Genomic DNA, 13,819 nt, shown 5'->3' on the forward strand with positions numbered 1-13,819 from the left:
AAAATAGGAATTTGATGTTGCCGAGCAAAGCCAAAGTACTCATTTGCACATCAGGCATATTTTTAAAATACTGAATGGTAATTGCATTTATTGTTGAAGTTGCTGCTGATTGATTCCCTAGCCAGACACCTGGTGTCTCCTGCAATCAGTGGACATTGTGTGTTAGGTTGGCATGTGGCACTTCAGACTTCTAAAGGAATCCTTCATTTCAATCAGTGCTGAACAGGGGTATTTATTTCCCTAGCCTCTGAATTAATGTAATCAGGTTATATTGTCAATTTTTAGCTTTAGTGATGGCATTGCACATGAACACATCTAGACGTGTGTGTCAGAGAAAACAATCACCTTTTTTTTTCCTATCCTCAGGCTAGGGCATAGAATAACAATGTTCTCCATTTTCTACAAAATGGAAGGGAACAAATAGAAAACAGCAAACCCTTAGCCAACTTCTCAGGAAAGCCATATTTTCTTAGTGGCTACCAAGAGCTACATCACATTCTGCCATCCCATTGTTTGGGGCCATTGATGTGACACAGTGACTAATATTACCTGTGCTTTTTGTGCCATTAGCATCAAATATTCTTGTGCATCCTCAGTAACATGTCAACTTTGAGCAGTCTCCCATTTAGTCCCAGCTCTAAGGTGGCTCCTGTGTTTGAATATCAGCAGTCAACTGGAATAAAATATCTTTGTCTCAGATTATAAAGTTAGAAATTGCTGCCCATGTTCTTAGTGTGTCTTTTCTGTCTGAGCTCTCATGCAGCTGGGTTGTTCAGAATGTATGTATTTAGTTATCCTTTCAAGAAATACTTATTGGATGCCTACTATATGTAAGACACTGTGTGCCAAGTGTATAACCTCAGAGGTAAGTGAGACTCAGAGCCTGCCTTCAAAACTTTATAGGCACGTGGGCAGATACATTAAGAAAGAGCGCAATTAATGCTGGGAAAATGTGCACATTGTTATGGACTCACTTAGAAGGAAAATACAATAATTAGGATGTTTTCCATTTTGAAGAAGAGAAACTCAACTTCACCTGATCTTTTAAAAGGGAATACATTGGCTCATCAACCAAAAGTCCATAAGGCAATAGCTTCAGGAAAGGGTTGATCAGGGCACAAAATATGATAAGGATTAAGTTTCTAAGTCCTTTTCTTCACTGAGGGCACTGGTCTCTGTAGGCCCTTTTCTCATAGTCTCAAGATAGCTGCTAAGTATAGTCAGCATAGCAAGAATGAGGGAATTCCCTTCCCTGATAGCTCACGTAAAAGTTCCAGAATCTTCCTAGTCCTGTTGGCCTCTGAATCTGGTGTATATCTCTGAGTTAATTATTTGGGGGGGGGGGGAGGAGGTAATGGGATGTGCTGATTTCTTAATATGCTTAACACTACTCCTTTTCCTCACCATCCCCAAAGCCAAGGATGAGATGAACTCAACCAAAATGTATTGTCGATCAGTTGAGGATGGTATGAGGAAGGGTGATGTTGCTGGGAGAGGAACATCTCAGGATTGGGTCTCGCTGAATTGCAGGATATTTGCCTTTCCTGGGACCAGTTGTACGGACCAGATTGAACAGGCTGGGGTCCTCAGATCCAAGCCTGAAGGGAGGGGCTAAGAGTTGAAGGTGATTGGAAGAGGTTGGCCTCATCAAAAGAGCTGGGGGACTTATCATTCTCCAATCATGGCAGCAAAATTACACAGTAACTTGAGCAGGGAAAATTAAATGCAAATAATGATTACCTCTAATATCAGATTAGAGTAACAAGGGATTGGCTAGTAACAAGAGAACTCTGAGGGATATAGGGATGGCAGCTATGAGGAGTAGCCACCACCCATAGGACTGAGATAGAGCACTTGGGGAGAGCCCCCATCCTTCCTCCCACCAGGCTGCAGCCCAGATGTTCCTAGTTCACTGGCTCAGAGAAGTCACTGCGGGGCCACACAAGTGGATGGAACTTGCTGGAAACCTGCCCTTCAAGGTGTCAAAGAAAACTGCTCATGGAGCGGTGTCTCCCGGGAGTCATCCCGCAATCAGTCACCCAGGGCCCTGAGCTGCGGGCCACCTGCTGTTGGAGAAGCACCTCCACCATGGCCCCGCCCCTCCCCGCTCCAGCAGAACCTGCCCCCGGAGCACACAGGACCAGGAGACCACACTCTTTCCTCCTCTGTGGCCTGTCCAGCCGTCTCTCCTGACGAAGCTTAACATCAGGCCATCAGGGGAAGAAATGCTATTTGTGGGGCCCGGAGTGTTTCCACGAAGCAGGGAGAAAGTATGAACTTGGATTTGATAGCTGGCCCAGGGAGAGAGAGTGCTACTGCTCAGACATGGGGTGCTCTTGCCATAGATGGAAGATGGATTCAGGTCAGGCAAGACTTTCACTGCAGAGATCCTCACAAACCAAGGAAGAAACAGCAACGAGAGCCAGAAAGGGAACTTGGGGAGGGGGATGGGGGCCCACAATAACTTAATTGATTCTGTGTCATCGGAGCATAGAGGGTCAGGTGGGGAGAGGCCGTAGCAGTGAGACTGAATGTCTTGGATAGTGTGACAGTTAGTTTAGACTCTACATATGTTTAGAATTACTCAGTGGCTCCCCGTAATCCATAGGTAGATTACGGGGAGCCATTGAGTAATTTTAAACACTAGGTAAATGTTTTTGGTAGCAACCTAGAGAAGGAATTAAAAGAGGAGAAAGCCTAAGTAAGGTAGTAGATTAAGAGAGGATTGAGATGATTCAGACCTGTGAATGGGAGGAAAGCGGAGCAAAGGCATGGCAGTGGGTAACAGTGAAGAGGGGGTCAAGGTTAGGGCTATTAAAGAGGCAGAATGGCTAGAACCTGGACTGATCGGATAGGGCAGGCTCTCACTGTGTCCTCAGAATCAGCTATTCATTGTAACCGAAGCCCAAATTCTATCAGCTTTATAAACCCTTCCTTTCTGGGAAGCTGAGATAGGACAGGGCTTGGAAGTGTGACTCCGGCGCAGACTTTCTAGGTTCCCAGCCAGGCTCCTGCGCTCACTTGCTGTGAGACCTCTCAGGCAGGTTGTTTCACACTGACCTCAGTTTCCCTCTTAAAACAGGAAATTAAAAAAGGACTGAGTGGGATCTATGTGAACCTTTTAGAACAAGGTCTGATACAGCGTAAGTGCTCAGCGACACGGGCTAGTGTCATTTTCCTTGCACGAGCTGAAAATAACTTTGGAAATATATGAAGCTCCATCAGTGTGCTTTATAAGACGTGGCACTTGAAGAATAAATGACACTAGCATGTAATCATTCTTGCTTGCCGATGAAATCATTTTCCTCACTCGTTAACAAGGAAACAGAAAATGTGATGGGGGAAAGCCAGCTCCTCTTGAGGAAGCAAAAAAGATTAAGTATGATAATGCTGAGGCCCTTGGTCAAACCAGGGTACATGGCTAAACAAGTGAAGTAATTAAATGTAAAATCTAATGCTCATTCATTCACTTGGCCAACTCTATTTCCAAGAAATGATTTTTAATTTGGCTGTAAACCTAGATTCTAACAAGAGAGTTGCACATGGCTTTTTTGATAGGTTCATCAGTGTCACTTAGAATTCAGTCAACTGGGTAGCAGTAGTAGGACCCTGGAATGAGGTCAGCCTGATCACAACAATGATTTCAAGTGCTGCTATGGGCAGCAAATGCCGACAGGAGGCCCAGTTCACACAGCCCAGGAGGGGAGGGGTCAGACTCCTCAGTTCAATACTATTGCGCCCTCCACCACCACCACCACCTCTCATGCCTGCCTGGCTCCTAACAGCTGCTTAATAAGTACTTAATGAATAAAGGAATTCTCAGGCTACTTTTTTATATCAAAGTAAATGACAGCAATTTAAATCAGGAAAATGGAGGCTGATTGAAGGTGTCTGTCTCAAACAGTTGGACACAGTTGTGGACTAAATTAGGGTGGCAGGCAGGCTTGCTTTAGGAGTAGGCGTGGGGGGGTTTGAACAAGCTCTGTGAGAAGACCCAGATTTTAAGAGTTTAAGTGACAAGCTCTGAAGTTAGTGAAGATCTGATTCCACTAATTAGGGAGGGCATTCTAATATCTTTTCTAGGAGTTTTAGTCTTTAAGCTGTACCTATGTACAGATTCCTAATAATAAGGACAGGAACACCTGGCTGAGCTCAGGGTCCTGGCTTTGGTATGAGCCCGGCCTGCCTGTGGGTGGGAGGGAACAGCTGTCTGTAATCTGTTCAAGGTCATGAGGGCATATGTAAGGAGGAAGGCTAAGTCAGGGCCTCCAAGGGCTTTCTTTATCAGCTTATTGGAGACAATTTCCCAGTCAACGGTATAGAGTCTCCCAAACCTCTCCCTTACCATTGAACTGCCCACCTTAGCACCGCCTCCTCCTCAGCGCCAGCCCCAGCAGCTGCTGCCTGTGCCCTAGCCACAGAGTTCCTCCCCGCCACAGAGTGCCCTGCCATCTGCAGAAGTTCCCAGAGTAAGATGAAGCCTTTCCTCGTCAAAATTATTTAGGAAAAAATTTCTCCCCAGGTAGACACTAGGCAGGTCAGTATATCTCTTTAAGGAGCTTCTAATTCAGACCAGGCTACATCTCTGCTATTTTATGTTGGGGTGTTTTTTTGTTGTTGTTTGTTTGTTTTCATACACACACACACACACACACACACACACACATATTATGCCTGGTGTATTCGGGGAAATGGTAGAGAGGAAGTTTCTTTGGCTACCATTTCCATTTCGATAACATTCTTTGATCTATTCAAGTTCTCTATTTCTTTTCTTTTTATATATTAATACTGGTATTTTATATATTTTAGAATTTACCACTATCATATAGGTTTCAAAAGTATTAGTGTAGACGGATTCATTCTTTCATTTCCAACCTTTTGTATCTTATTGTTTGAATTGGCTTCTGTAGATAACAGTGTTGGATCTCTTTAAAGACCAATCTGAGAATTTCTGTCTTTTAATTAGAGCATTAAGCCCATTTATGTTTATTTTATACTTGGACTTAATTGGCCATTTATTTCATATTTTTTCATTTATATACCTTCTTTTCTTTATTTCATATTTCCTGTAAACCTTACAATTACCTCTGTAGTATGTAGACACTACCTTTATTGTAGTAATGAAGACAGTGAGGGTCAGAAAGGTTAAGTGGCTTCCCTAGATCATGACAGAGCTGGGGTTCCAATATAGACCCATCTGAACCCGAGCTCCCTCACACTTACTAACATGCCCATCACTGTGGTCTCAGGTAGGTGTAAAAGCATTTGGGAAAATGTGTGCTTGTTTGGCATATAGAAGTCAATTTTCTTACCCCAGACAACCTGAAAGAAAAAGAGATCATTGGCTCAGTTCAAAAAATCAATGCTTGACTTTTATATTAAATTTGATTTCACAAAAGTTCCTGGTGACTGTCCTACTCCATTTTTTTCTCCCTTTTTTGTTCATGTCCCTTGGACATTCTATCTTTTCTCTATCTCTGTCTACCTCTCTATCATCTAGTTGTGTAAAAGCAGAGTGTGTGCCGATATTCCAGACTTTGACCCCATTTCTTCATTCCTGTGGTACCTTGGATGGGATCTGAGCCTATTTTTCTATATGTGAACTTTCCACGTGGTCTCTCAGGTCCCTGTAGATTAAAACTGAGTATGACTAAGTCGTCCTTTACACAGACTCCATCATGGGTGTTTCTTTTCAAAAGAACTTCATTGAATTAGAAACAAATTCAAACCAGCATCTGGATTCCTCCGAGAAAACCAATGAGAAAGTAAGTTATGTCACAAAGGAATTTTCAGTGAAATTCATAATTCAAGTCCAAGGCCACAATGGGAAAAAAATTGACGGCAGTGTGCAAGAATTTGGAAGCAGAGCGCGTGCTGTCATTCTGTTCACCCCAGTTGATGCTACTGTTAGTGGCAACAAAAACGTCAATTTCACTTGCTTCTTGAGGCTCAATAATTCCTCTTTCCATTGGCTGGCAAGGTTTAAATTCAGTTCAAAATCACAGCCCCGTTAGTCCCAGATTTAGAGCTGTTGCCAAGAAAACAGGTTGCATATTCTAGCTCTCCCGGTCTTTTTTTAGCAGCTTGGGACTTCCTTCAGGTTCTGTTTGCCAACCACTTTCTTCATAAAGATAGAAATAGTTTTAAAATTCCACATTTAAAAAAATATATGCATATTTTTCTTTACATGACTTCTCAAAATTAGAAGTCAGTTTTCCTTTTCACAATAACTAAAAAAAATCATATTTTATATACTCCCAGAGTTCAGCAGTTATTATTTCTATTTACAAAATGTTCTACAATCCTTGAACAAATTTTTATTCTGATTATAAATGCTTGTTAAGAATAATTTCCCTATATGTTAATTACATATTTAAATCTATGTAAACATATGTATTAAATGTTAATACATTAGTGTGTGTGCTTTTTAAAAAAATGAACTACCCATTCTAACAAGTATAACACATCTAAATACTATCTAGGTATAAATATGTTTGTTTTTTATCACTTCAGGTCGAGGAGGCCCTGGAAGCTGTCAAAAATGCTACAAATGAGCAAGACCTTGCAAACCGCTTCAAAGAATTTGGGAAAGAGATGGTGAAACTTAACTACGTAGCCGCAAGGAGACAACAGGTGGGGGAGATTTCAGAGATGCTGGGGAGCGGATGTGTGAGCTCAGTAACCTTGCGGCTTTGCTGGCCTGGACAGCGGGTCAGCTGCATCTGCTGGCCATCAAATTAGCAAAAGCCTCAGGACCTGGGATCACAAAAACTGCTCTTGCTTGGGCCAGTTCTGATACCACCAGGGGCCCTGGGGTGCTCTCTGGCCCCTGGCTACCTGGAGGAGGTCTCAGGCCTCCTGATTCCTTAGTGGGAACCCCCTAGCCAGCCCCACCACATTATTTTTGTCCACTCTAGGAAATCCTCCCAGTCAAATAAAAAACTGCGGTGTGATGCTCTGTCCACTCCTTGGACATCACCCTTTGCCCTCACTTTTTATTCCCCAGCCCTGTGGACACCAGCATGCATAGGTTCACCCACGATGTGCATGGTGTGGAGTGGAACCTTCAGGAATGAGAGGAAGGAAATGAGAGGGAAAGGCCCAGAGAAAGAGGAATGGAGAGGGGAGGAGGAGCACAGGTGTGAGCTAGTCACTTTGATGAAGGTGGCTGACCTGGGATGCTTCTCTGCCCCCACTTTGTCTAGAGCAGGCGTCCTCAAACTACAGCCCGCGGGCCACATGCGGGTGTTTTTGCCGTTTTGTTTTTTTACTTCAAAATAAGATATGTGCAGTGTGCATAGGAATTTGTTCATAGTTTTTTTTAAACTATAGTCCGGCCCTCCAACAGTCTGAGGGACAGTGAACTGGCCCCCTGTTTCAAAAGTTTGAGGACCCCTGGTCTAGAGATAGTACCCTCAATTTTAGCCAGCTCTGTTTATTCACTAGGTACCATGAGAATTTTGTTCCCCAAAAATATTTTTTATTTTCTTTTCAGGGGGAAATAATAATTTGCAAATGTGGAGTTGTTGGTTAAAATCATGGCCACCCATCCTCTTGACTCCTCCCAGAATTCTTCCACATTTTAGGCAATTCCTAGTAATTTTTTTTCCCTAAAATTTTCTGTGACCAACTAGAAAGTTCCAGTCAACAAACCTTTGCTGAGTGTTCATTCTGGGCCAGGCAGGTGTGATGCTGTTAGTACACAACTGACCAACATCCATCCAGTCCCTGCCCCCAAAGAGCTTACAGAACCTGCGCACCAGGCACACACACGTGATCTCGTTTACGCGTTATCAGCAGAATTCTTTGTTCACGTGGAATCTTGGGTGGCAGCCCCAGTGGAACGTGGGTGGGACTGAAGTGATTCCGAAGCACAGGTGTGAGACCCAAAACCAAAAGCCACTGGCTTGTTAAACGCCTGAAAAAGAATACGTTGAATCTTGATCTCAGTGGACCTGGGAGAGGCTGGAAGATAAACAGGACCCGAGACATGCAGAGCCTTGCAGAGTGTTTGGATTTAACTGTGAGTGGAGAGTACTCGAATAGTTCAGCATTTGGGATCATGTCTCAGATGTACATTTTAATGTTATTCTATGTTACAAAATGGGGGAGTGGTGTGGAAGAAGGGAAACTGGTTGTTTCCCCTCTTCCCTTGAGAGGGGGCTAAAGTCATCTAGGTACGAGTTGTGGTGGTCTCAGTCAGGGTGGTAGCAGCGGGAATGGAGAAAGCGATAGGGAGTGAGTTTATTTTGAAAAATGGACCACGTAGGACCTGCTGTTGATTTGAATGTGTGAGGTTAGGGAGTGACAGCCACCGTTCACGTCTAAGCTTCAGGTTTGAGCAAATGGGTAGGTGGTGCTGAATTTACTAAAATCAGGAAGACTGGAAAGGGACCAGGTAGAGTAAGAAATAAAGATTTCATATTTAGATACATTGATTTTGAGAAACGTATAAAATATCTATGTAGAGCCCTAACCGGTTTGACTCAGTGGATAGAGCGTCGGCCTGCGGACTCAAGGGTCCCAGGTTCGATTCCAGTCAAGGGCATGTACCTTGGTTGCGGGCACATTCCCAGTGGGGAGTGTGCAGGAGGCAGCTGATCAATGTTTCTCTCTCATCGATGTTTCTAACTCTATCCATCTCCCTTCCTCTCTGTAAAAAATCAATAAAATATATTTAAAAAATAAATAAAATATCTATGTAGAAATGTAAATGGAAGACAGATGTGGATTAGAGATTGAAACATGAGTCGTCAGCATGTAAGGAGTATTAAATCCTTGGGCACATATGATATTTGTATGAGACTACCCATAAACATTATTTACTAGTACTTTTATTTTATTATTACTTTGCTTTTAATTAAGTGCTAGTTCAGACTTTTTTAAAGAAAATTTAGAAAAAGGGTAGAAATGAAAGAACAGAAAAAAACACATAACTCCCAACCCCTCAGCAAAATGGTGGGGATATTCGGGTATTTTGCCTTTCTGTATTAATGTTCATATTTTAACATATCTGCCATCATTCCATGCATAAAAGTATGCATATTGCATTCCGCTTTTTCATTTACATTATAAATATAATCGATGTTATTGCTTTTCTGGAAACAGATTTTAATATCTACATAAATAGTCCATCAAGTGAATGCTTTGGTAGTTTCCTTAACCAGTTTTCATGTTTCAACATTTAGATTGTTTTCAGTTATTTGTTTTTGTGATTAAATAATGCTTTCTCAAGTATCTTTATGGAGATAATTAAGAATTTTCTACCTGGCATCTCTCACTTCCATATCCAGGCTTTTCCCCCTCAGCATAGCTACTCAGGGGTGAAACATGGAACCTGAGGACCAGGTGTGCTGAGGTTAACGAGGCCTTGATGGCGGCTGGGAGCCAGCTCCTCCCTGTGCTGCCTGCATGGCTACCGCCTGGCCTCGAGAGTACACTCTCATGTTTGTTGCCTGATTGTCTGGGGCAAAAATAAAGAACCCCAATTTCGAATTTGTGTTGGCTGTCAGAAATCTGCTATTTTAAGCAAAGGAGGACAGACGGTTCAGTTGCTGCTTATTGTCAGCTTGTCTGGACAGTCCTAGATCTGAGATATAATGTGCTCATCTCAGAATTATTCTGCCTCACAAAGGAGAAGAAGCAGTTCACTGTGGCCAGGACATCCCTGTGTCATGTACTAAATGAGCAAATAGGAAAAACAAAACAAAACACCCCAGCAGATCCTATACTATTTAATGATGTTTTGAAGCCTGAAAATATTCTGCCAGAGATACTCAGCCGGTAACCCTAGACGGCTCTTAGAGACAGCGCTGCCTTTCATGTTTCAGAAAATTTCCTTAACAGACCCCTTAAAGCTAAAAATAGAGTGATGCCCCGTGGTGTTATTTTGATATCCCAAACCAGGAAAGCAAATCCTCTTTGACCTACTATTTTTTATTCCCTAAACTTACCGAGCTGCCATTAAGGCAGTTTAAGAAAAAAAAAAAAATGAACCCGGTTGTGAAAATGATACGAAGAGGCAGTCATGCACTGAGCAAAAATCCGGAGTTTGATTTCCCCTGTTTGTAACTGGAATGAAGTTGGGGTTTCCCCACTGATGATGACTAAGTCCGATCCATGCCAGCCGCTTACCTTGTTGGTGGCTCAGGTTCTGCGTTCTTTCAGCAACTGGCCTGGCACGCCTGCGATGGGCCAGACACTGCTGATGACTCAAGAGCCACCTGTACAGGACACACAGGGCTCCCCGATCTCCCGGGACAACTAGTGTAGGAGGGAGGCACATGCTGAAGTAAGAGAGCTAATAAAGGATGAGGGTGAAAGGTGGGAGGGCGTATGGTCTGTGGGGCAGATAGAAAGGGGTGCAGCTTAGAGGGTAGGAGGGGGAGTGGGCTCTAGGAGGATGGACCATGTCAGCTGAAAGGCTAGGGTGGAGGAGGGATGCTCCGATATTTCACATAGAAAGGGCACTATGTACAAAGTCCTGGCAGCTAGAGAGAGCCCAAGGGCGAGTAGATGTTTCCTACAATTCAGCGCGGTTATCCGCACCTGTGGCTCCAGGTTCTGTTACAAACACTTCAGTGGCCAATGCCATGGATGTGACAGGTTTCGTGTTTTGCACATGCAGGAGCTGAAGGATCCCCACTGTCGGGACGAGATGGCCGCCGCCCGAGGGGCCCTGAAGAAGAACGCCACGATGCTGTACACGGCCTCCCAAGCCTTCCTCCGCCACCCAGATGTTGCGGCCACAAGAGCAAATCGCGATTATGTGTTCAAGCAAGTCCAGGAGGCCATCGCCGGCATCTCCAATGCTGCTCAAGCCACCTCGCCCACGGACGAGGCCAAGGGCCACACGGGCATCGGCGAGCTGGCTGCGGCTCTGAATGAGTTTGACGTAAGCATCCGAGTGACCTACACAGAGGGCTGCACACTTCCCTTGACAAAAAAAAAATGTCTTGGGGATGAAGGGCCATCATCACAGTATTTATTGATTTACAGTCTTGAAGGCTTTGGGCAGTAAGATAAACCACACATAATGTGTTGCTGCTGTTAAACAAAAACCTTCAAGGCAGAAAGTTGTTTTTCTGAAAGAAAGGGTTCATTGCCAGCCAGGAAAGGGACCAGGTCCTGGGCCACGTGGCCTAACCACCAGCAGCCGGGATGATGGAGGAAACAGACAGGTTGGCCACCCTGGGGTGGAGGGCTGTTGGATATAACGAGTTTGGAGAAGAAAGATGTAAGTTGTTTTGAAAGAGTTTACATTGGCTAAGACAGTGGCCGGCAAACTCATTAGTCAACGGAGCCAAATATCAACAGTACAAGGATTGAAATTTCTTTGGAGAGCCAAATTTTTTAAACTTAAACTTCTTCTAACGCCACTTCTTCAAAATAGACTCACCCAGGCCGTGGTATTTTGTGGAAGAGCCACACTCAAGGGGCCAAAGAGCCGCATGTGGCTCGTGAGCCGCAGTTTGCTGACCACGGGGCTAAGATAAAGGAGGCAAAGGAAGGTGAAAGGGTCGTTCTGGGTAGGTGCCTAGTCCCTGAGGAAGAAGTGTTTGCTCCTTCAGACTGGTTGCGGGCACCAGTCCGGAATGTTCATGGGTCAGCAGAAGGCAGTGGAGTCTGGTGGTTGGCTATCCCTTTTTATGTTTATTTATTTTATTTTACTTTTTAATTGGATAGTTGCTCTTTTTTATTGATTAAGGTATTACATATGTGTCCTTGTCCCCCCATTGCCCCCCAACCCTCCCACTCATGCCCTCACCGCCCTGGTGTCTGTGTCCATTGGTTAGGCTTATATGCATGCATACAAGTCCTTTGGTTGATCTCTCCCCCTTAACCCCACCCTCCCCTACCTTCCCTCTGAGGTTTGACGGTCTGATCGATGCTTCTCTGTCCTTTTTTAGATAAAGGCTGAATAAGCTATCTGGACAATCATTCAAAGTTTCAGCATGCTTTCAGGAATATGAGCAGCCCTTCCTTGGCTTCTGGCCACTGGCTCCATTAACTAACTCTGTGTCTCTTCTTCTTCCCACCCTTCAGCTTGCTGTAATTTAATTTGAGACCTCTCAGAAATTTTCTCTTATCACCGTTATCTGGAACTTGACGTATTGGCAAAACCTAATTTACTTGTCTTTAAAGGAACTAAACAACTATGTTTAAGAGGCCTGACCACTTGCAAATAGAAACCTTGTACACTGTGGGCAATTTTAGGGACAGTCATCATTTGGGTGATAGTCATTATTACTAAAGGAACAGATTTCATGGGCAGCTCAGGTGTGGATTGCGTTTCTCTTGTACCTGGTGAAGAACTGTCCTCAACTTCTTCATTTTGAATCAGTGGCACATAACCCCTGGTGCTCTGTGATCCCATAGGGGATCCTGGTCTTCCATATGTTGCCTCTTTGGGTAGCAGCATTCTGCATCTGCTCTCTCTGGGGGTTCATCTCACTAAGGATGTCTCGTTGAACCTGGGCATATTCAAGGTATAAAAGGGGGTGAGAGGGACTCATGTCATCAGCATCCCATGATGACAGCTCTTACCACCCCCAGGTCAGGAGATGGGCTCACCTGCGAGAAGTTGAATTCGGTTGAGTTCATACTATGCCCAGTGAAATTCTACATGTGAGAGAGCTATAAAGTTTCATAAAACAGTCAGTATCTGCTTTTGAGGGTTCTATTTTCCTATATGGGAGAGGAGGGAGGTAGAATGTGCTCAACACCCTTTACGTGACAAACACAATGTGATGGGAATTCATAGGAGGGAAAGAGGTTACTTACCAGCTGTGGGGAAAGATGGTGAGCTTGCTTCTGGATATGCTGACATGACTTCTTGGCAGGCATCACTGGCTGACTGCTAGAAAAGAGGTTAGGAGCAAGTGGTTATTAAAGGTGAGTGGAGATGGATGATATGATGTGGGAATGATTGTAATACTTTACATTCAGAGAGCTCTTCGCAGTTTTCACAGGGCCTCTCCTCTTTCCCTTCTTTTTTAGTCAAAATATATATTGAACCTAGATCATACACTATTCTCTAAGGTGTTTTTTGGTAAGGATTAAATGTGATAATAAATTTAAAGCTTTACCACAGAAATTGGGCCTTCATATGTAATTGTACTCATGGAGTTTCAGGAGACAACTGAAAATTTATTGGAACTAGTAAGAAAGTTCAGTAAGGTTATCAATTTTTAAATTAACAATGGAAGTCACTACATGTCCATAATACAAAAGAAAAAAAATAATGGGAAAAGAAATCTGTTCACAAACTATACAATAAAAATATTTTTTTGGCTTTATTTCACTAATTAATTTCATTTCCTTTTATGTATTAGAGATAATCCTGATATAGTTATGAAGGGCCTAGGAAAGAAAATTATATTGTTTTACTGAGGTGCACGTTTTATTTTTTGGTAAATGGTGTCATGGTCACAGATAGGAAAAATATTGACCCTGTCAATATTTATAATACTATATTTAGACAGTTCCTATAAACATTTAAGAGGGTTCTTTGGAAACTGGACAGAGTGGTGATAAAACTTTTTTTTTTTTGGTCTTTTTGTGTGTGTTTTGTTTTTGTTTTTTCTTTTCCTGGAATAAGAATGGATGAGCCTGTATTTTAAGGAAATGAAAATAAGCAAATCATGCACTCAGACATTAAAGCATTGTAATGCTACATTAATTTGTAAGGTGTGCATTAGAACAAAAAAAGGCCTCATCTGTTAAACAGAATAGAAAATTACAATCTCCAATACAAAATTATTTTTTGAAATGGTGCTTTTAAAAATTAACAATAGGTAGAATATTTAGTCAGATTTTG

The 13,819-nt window shown here is 43.0% G+C and overlaps 1 protein-coding gene across 3 annotated transcripts in view; it reads left to right on the top strand.

Annotated features, from left to right (window-relative positions):
* CTNNA2 (catenin alpha 2) overlaps positions 1 to 13,819 on the top strand; it is a gene marked incomplete at both ends in the record, with an annotated part of 1,062,955 nt that overhangs the window by 278,547 nt on the left and 770,589 nt on the right. For all 3 annotated transcript variants that reach the window (XM_079791896.1, XM_079791897.1, XM_079791898.1), the window contains 2 exons: positions 6,514 to 6,633; positions 10,628 to 10,894. In XM_079791896.1, coding sequence (XP_079648022.1) covers positions 6,514 to 6,633; positions 10,628 to 10,894 — 387 coding nt within the window. The remainder of the gene's footprint in view (positions 1 to 6,513; positions 6,634 to 10,627; positions 10,895 to 13,819) is intronic.

Source organism: Cnephaeus nilssonii (genome assembly GCF_951640355.1).
Source record: "Cnephaeus nilssonii genome assembly, chromosome: 15".
Classification (NCBI taxonomy): domain Eukaryota; kingdom Metazoa; phylum Chordata; class Mammalia; order Chiroptera; family Vespertilionidae; genus Cnephaeus; species Cnephaeus nilssonii.